The sequence below is a fragment of the Octopus bimaculoides genome, chromosome 10 (genome assembly GCF_001194135.2).
Source record: "Octopus bimaculoides isolate UCB-OBI-ISO-001 chromosome 10, ASM119413v2, whole genome shotgun sequence".
In the NCBI taxonomy this organism is placed as follows: domain Eukaryota; kingdom Metazoa; phylum Mollusca; class Cephalopoda; order Octopoda; family Octopodidae; genus Octopus; species Octopus bimaculoides.
In genome coordinates this window covers 7487850-7494707 of record NC_068990.1, presented here as the reverse complement: position 1 = coordinate 7494707, position 6858 = coordinate 7487850, and the positions used below count along the sequence as shown (strand labels likewise).

The following is a 6858-nucleotide window of genomic DNA, read 5'->3' as shown; positions in this document are numbered from 1 at the left end:
TATATATATATATATATATATATATATATATGTCTGTGTGTCTGTGTTAACCTCCCCACCATCGCTTAACAATTGATGTTGGTGTGTTTACGCTCCTGTAACTTAGCAGTTCGCCATAAGAGACCAATAGAATAATTACTAGGCTTACAAAGAATAAGTCCTGGAGTCGATTTGTTCGACTAAAAAGGCGGTGCTCCATACCTATAAATTTCTCTCTCTTTCTTCCCCTCTCTTTCTCTCCAGTAAGTAAATATTTACTGCGATGAGTAAATGAAAATAACTATAATGCATTGCTATAAAACTAACTGCTATCAAAATAGGTTCCCTAGCAAAATATAAACACAATAAATTCTCTGCGCTCCTTCAAATCATCATTTTTTTTCTCTCTTTCAAGAAACAGCTTTACATTCTTAGTTCCCATCCCACGGACGATAACTTTGTGTTTTCCCTTCGCTGGTGATAAAACTCAAGTACTTGTCCATTACTTGAGCCTATGTTGAGACGTCGTTTTGATGATCACTGAAAAAAATTTAATGACGTCATAATAAGATTGACGTCAGATTTTGACACAAGACTGGTAATTACGTACTAAAGTCGCTTAAATCGACCTGTGTTCAATCGGTACTTGTATTATCGACTCCGAAAAGATGAAAGGCAAAGTCGACTACAGCGGTATTTAAATTGAGAGCGTAAATACAGGCGAAATGTCGCAAAGCATTTTGGCACTATGTCCGGCGTGCTAACGTTTCTGCCATCTAGCTACCCAAGATAATATAAGAGACATTAATTTTATTTTCGACATTTATCATGCAAAGAAGCCTTAATGATCTGTTGATAGACAAAATGGACCCAAATGATGATGCCGACGTTGACATGAAATAATTCAAAAGTAAAGTTAAGGACGCTTACAATTAAATATCAAATAATACAAAATAGTACAAAAAATTGTTAAAAGTTGTTAATACAGTACATTTGTAGTTTCTTATTCCTTTGAAATCCCTTCTTTTTTTGTAATCATATGGAGCATTTTAAGATACAGTATTTAATGAAATTAATTTTGCACGACAAAACTTTTATAATCGCAGTAGGTTGTTTTGTATGATAAAGGTTCAATTTTTGTCATTGTATTCTGGCACTATACAACCGAACTACATTCACCTGGTTTCATTTGAAGATTTGTTTTCTTATCCTCACTAACTATTTAAATAGTGTAAAACCAGAAAAAGCTACGGAAGAGATTGTTACAACCTGCATATTTATGTTCATCATTCGAAGGTTTTGTATTCTTCTTCGAATAATTTTTGAACGAATCTAAGTGAACTACCGCTTAAATCTACACTGGTTTAAAATGAAAATACTAATTCTCTATTATCGCTGGAATTATTTATAATTATTTTAAAGGAAACCTCAAAATATCCTTAAAGTTATATTATATGGATTCTGTCTCATATTGATTAAGCTCTATTTTGTTCATAGTAGTATTCGAAAGTCAAATACTAAAGCAAGAATATTATTTCTAAAAAAGTTTAATGCTACTTCTTACCAAGGGATTCATGATATAAGCTTCAATGTAATTATATTCAATCAAAAAAAAAATAGAGAGAGAAAGAGAGAGAATTCCCTCAGCAGTCATGGAGATACATGTAAAACATTTTCACACAGATCCATGCACACAAAAATACATAAATATGTTTATATTACCAGCAGCTTATACTCCAATAGAAAATCAATACCTCCATAATTCACGATAATTCAGTCAATGCAAAAAAAAAAAAAACTGCTAAACACTACTTATTTATTTAAGAGTTTATTGTAGCGGAACTTCGGAGAATAATACAGGCAGCTGTAGGTCAACAGATCGACATGTATCATCAGAGCAGTACGCAAGTTAGCGCGTAGAAAAGGTCAGGAACACGCGCGCGTGAGAGGGACGCACGCACGCACGCGCACACACACACACGCACACACACACACACACACACACACACACACACACACACACATATGTTGGACTGCATCGCACAATCTTAGGAGGTCTTTGGAATCACACTAAGCAGACGACTCGCAAAACGGTTCTAAGAAATAAGTATTGCGTTAATTGAAGGAAGATGCACGACAGGGCAACACCACGCTTGTGAAAACTGACACCAGATATGTGTGTATGTACTAGTGTGCCTGTGTGTGTGTGTGTGTGTGTGTGTGTGTGTGTGTGTGTGTGTGTATGTGTGTGTGTGTGGTGTGCATGCGTGAGAGAGAGAGAGAGGGTGTGTGTTTGAAAGAATTTGTATATAAGTTACTATGTATATGATTACTATTAATTTATTCAAAATAAGCAACAAGACTTTTATGTGAATAATACTTCTACCACAATTACCAAAGAGGGCTTTTATTCTTATGATCTGCTGTGATCTGCGATGATGGTGGCGGGATGTTTTGGGATATTCTTTTCTACTCTTGGCACAAAGCCCGAAATCTTGGGGGTGGGTCCCAGTCGATTAGATCGACCCCAGTATGCAACTGGTACTTAATTTATCGACCCCGAAAGGATGAAAGCAATGTCGACTTTAGTGGAATTTGAACTCAGAACGTAAAGACAGACGAAATACCGCCAAGCATTTCGTCCGGCATGCTAACGTTTCTCTCAGCTCGCCGCCTTGAAAGGATTTTTATATTAAAAAGATAAACATTGGCATATTAAATACAGGCATATGCTTAAATATCCAATCATGTACTTATATGTATCCACATATGCATTGCGCATGTATGAAGCATGTACATCGGTTGGCTGTTAATTTGACCGCAGTTTAGTAGATGTGATATTTTATGTGTATCAGTGCATGCAAAGCAGAAAATATGTATTACGCAATACGTATTACGTCTGGAAGTTCAATACTTGCCCTAATAACTTGGATTAGTAAATCAATAAACGAATATGAATCTTTTGTTTTTGTATTTGGCTTCCAAATTTCTTGATGTGAACACATGTGTTGAAGCATATTTTGTTCCATCTCGAGACGATCATTTCGCCAATAATAAACATACACATAAAGGCGGCGAGCTGGCTGAAACATTAGTAGCATGCCGGGCGAAATGCCTAGCAGTATTTCGTCTGTCTTTACGTTCTGAGTTCAAATTCCGCCGAGGTCGAATTTGCATTTCATCCTTTCGGGGTCGATAAATTAAGTACCAGTTACGCACTGTGGTCGATGTAATCGACTTAATCCCTTTGTTTGTCCTTATTTGTCTCCTCTATGTTTAGCCCCTTGTGGGCAATACAGAAATAAGAAACGTTAACATGCCGTACCAAATGCTTAGCGGTATTTCGTCTGCTACTACGTTCTGAGTTCAAATTCCGCCGAGGTCGTAGGCTAACAAAGAATAAGTCCTGGTGGTCGATTTGCTCGACTAAATGCGGTGCTCTAACATGGTCGCAATCAAATGACCGAAACAAGTAAAAGAATACATACATACATACAGGTAGATAGAAAGATAGATAGATAGATAGATAGATAGATAGATAGATAGATAGATAGATACACGCAAACGCACACATGCATATACGTATATTTGTATGCATATTTCAATAAATTTAACTATTACATAGATTTAACAATGTGAAGTCCATTTTCCGTACAGCGCATACGAATATTGAAGACATGCTACTGGATCTATTTAGAGATCTTTAACGTATCTGAGTAACATTTAGGATTAGTGGGAATGGTATGAAACTAATGGTAAACTTTTCATACTACGGTCACCGGATCGACACGTTTACATGAATGAAAAGACATGCACCGTCACACCTAATGTATTCATAAAAAAATATTAGATTTCTTAATATGTACAGAAACCATATGATTTTTGTGAATTCATGAGCATATGTGTAGACTCATGTATGTTTCTTTCATTGTAATCATATCCGTTCTAGTAGAATTGTATAATATATCGTTGATTAGATTATCATAGAATAATTGACTCTTTCGATACACAAACTATATTTGTTAAATAATCCAATTGTTTCGTGAGTATGGACATACGTACATACATATATATATACAGACAAACAAACAGAGGGACATGAATACCTACCTACCTACCTACCTACCTACCTACCTACCTCCATGCATACATACATAATGCATGCATACGTACGTACATACATACATACATACATACATACATACATTCATACATACATACTAGATCACATTAATACAAATGTACACATTCATTCTTATACTTACGTACACTCCCACGAACGCAAAAAAATTGTCGTTGAATATATTTCTGTTCTCCAAAATGTAATTATATTTACAAAGGACAAAATTTATAAGTGCTTCTAAAATATGCTAAACGATCAAATTCAATCAGTAATTTTGAATAAATACCTGTATATTGATTCTAAAGTGATACAGTATATACTTACTTGAAAACTTTAGCCTTTATGCATATGTACTCACGTGTACTTCTTATGTTGAGCTTTGTAGAAAGTTTTATCAGTAATCAATACAATTTTGTATGGGTTGAATTTCTAGTGCATACTCACATACACTAGAAGTGTGTCGTTGCAGTTTTATTAATGCTACATACAATATAATCATATTTTATATTTTGTGTCTCTATATATGTAGATATATGTGTGTCTCTATAGGTATGTGTGTGTGTGTGTGTGTGTGTGTGTGTGTGTGTGTGTGTGGGTGTGTGTGTGTGTGTGTGTGTGTGTCTGTCTGTCTGTGTGTGTATAAGTATGTATGTGCATGTATTTCATGTATTTCTCCATCTATGAAAGTCTCATTCGTATATATACATTTATAACAATATCATGAGAAATACTTTCAGGACATTTGAAATTCGTGATTAAGTTAACAGCAATGAACTTGAAATTGTTATTGTGAATATAATTCTTTCCCAATTGAAAAAAAAACGTTAACAACAAAAAAAAAAAAAAACTGAACTCTATAACTGTAGACAAGTAAACAATGAAGGTGACACAATCTGGACTCATTCTTTCTTCAAATTTAGTTTCATTCGATTTAGTTTTAATGTAATTTTGTTCAGTTAGGATTGCTGTATGCTCTCAACAGTTTCAAGTATGGCGTATTACAAATACAGACAACATTTATAATTCTCCATTAATCGTACAATAACAATAAAGTCAATGTTTTGTTTTCTTATGATCAAAGAGATCAATCAATGTGTTAGCCAACTGCAGTTATTTCTCAAAGGTCTCGGAAGTGAAGTCCATCTGACCAAACCTGGAAATCTGGTTTGCTGCCAGAGAACCAGAGTTCGGCTTTTGACAAACGTAGAAATTTGGTGTTTCGTATTCAGGTGTTTCATAATATTTATTACAGCAGCGATATAAATATATTTTCCTTTTTAGCTTCGTGTTTGTTATCTTAGCTTCAGTCATTGTAAGATGAAATATTTTCTAAATGTATGTACATTTACTGTGCCATGCCAGAATTTGAGCTCACAGACTCCACTCAGCACTATTACCACTATGCAGATGGTGGTGAAATGAGTAAATGAGAATAAGAATGCGAAGTTTATCATCGTCCCTCAAATATTAACCCTGATACTACGTTTGAGCTCATAGATTTCCTTGTACTTTTATTCTGAAATATCTAAATTAAACGCGTGCGAAACGTAACTGGAGTTTGTAAATTTGTATATTTTGTGAGTCGTGGAGAAGCGAGAATCTTGATGTTTTAATACGAGCCTGCGTTGTTGAAAGTTATATTGTTTAATGTATTAATATATAGTAAGTCACTTAGCTTTACTTCTTGCCAAATTGTACACACAATCTTTTGTAAAGGTCCTCTTACAATGTATTAGAGTTTATTATAAAATGTGTAAATTTTCACAGAGTATGTAGGAATACATTTTGTGAACCCAAAAATATTTAAATCAAAGATGACCCTCCCAGGACTACTCTGTTGAGGGCAGAAAACATGTGTCTGATATTCTTTGGGCAAAATTAGGAAGGCAGAAAATCTATGGAAGTTCATCGAATGGTTTTATAGCAGTAATTCAAGAATACAACATGTGTCACGTTAATTGCGTCTGAGAATTTTGTTACAGATGCACGTGTCTGTGGAATTCTCAGGCGAATACAATGAGCTAAAAATTTACTTAATCGAAAAACTGCATCTTCATAATCGAAATTGACGGAAATCCATATCATTACATGCCAGTGTGAGTGCATACGTATGTTTGAATGTGTGTGTGTACGCTTGGATTCATGTGTGTTTGTGTGTGTGTACGTGTGTGTGTGTGTGTGTGTTTGTGTGTGTTTGTGTAAAGATGCGAAGAGAGAGAGAGAGAAAAATAGAGGTTTACTGCAACTGTCGTCTCCCCAGCTATTCTTGACTAGAGTCAATCCCTAAGTATAATTTTTAATTATTTATTGCCACACTACAATTAGTTTATTGATGCTCACTTTCGTTTCAATATTATTTGTAGCACGGAGGAAACTGGCGGAGGAAAAGTCTGATAGAAGATGCCCGATTCGAAACGGTCACCAACGCTGAGTTTGAGCGTTCAGAAGAAAGAAGGTTGGGAGAATGCATATCAGAAGAGTCTGAACAATTTAATGGTGAAAGAAAATCTCGCCTGGAAGTGGAAACTGCACGGGTCTCTTTACTCGTGATCTTGAAAGAACAGATGACATCTCTAGCCGACATTATGAAGGTATTCGAGGTAAGTAACCACTTACAACTTAATTTGTGTGCAGATAAATATATATATATATTACATGCACGACGCATTCACACGGCATACACACACGAGCGCACACATACATATACATATACATATACATATATATATATATATATATATATATATATATATATA

General features: G+C 34.9%; 1 protein-coding gene across 1 annotated transcript in view; it reads left to right on the top strand.

Annotated features, from left to right (window-relative positions):
• LOC106871451 (tyrosine 3-monooxygenase) overlaps nucleotides 1-6858 on the top strand; it is a 392944-nt gene that overhangs the window by 293813 nt on the left and 92273 nt on the right. Inside the window, exon 6 of the mRNA XM_052971214.1 lies at nucleotides 6466-6702. Coding sequence (XP_052827174.1) covers nucleotides 6466-6702 — 237 coding nt within the window. The remainder of the gene's footprint in view (nucleotides 1-6465; nucleotides 6703-6858) is intronic.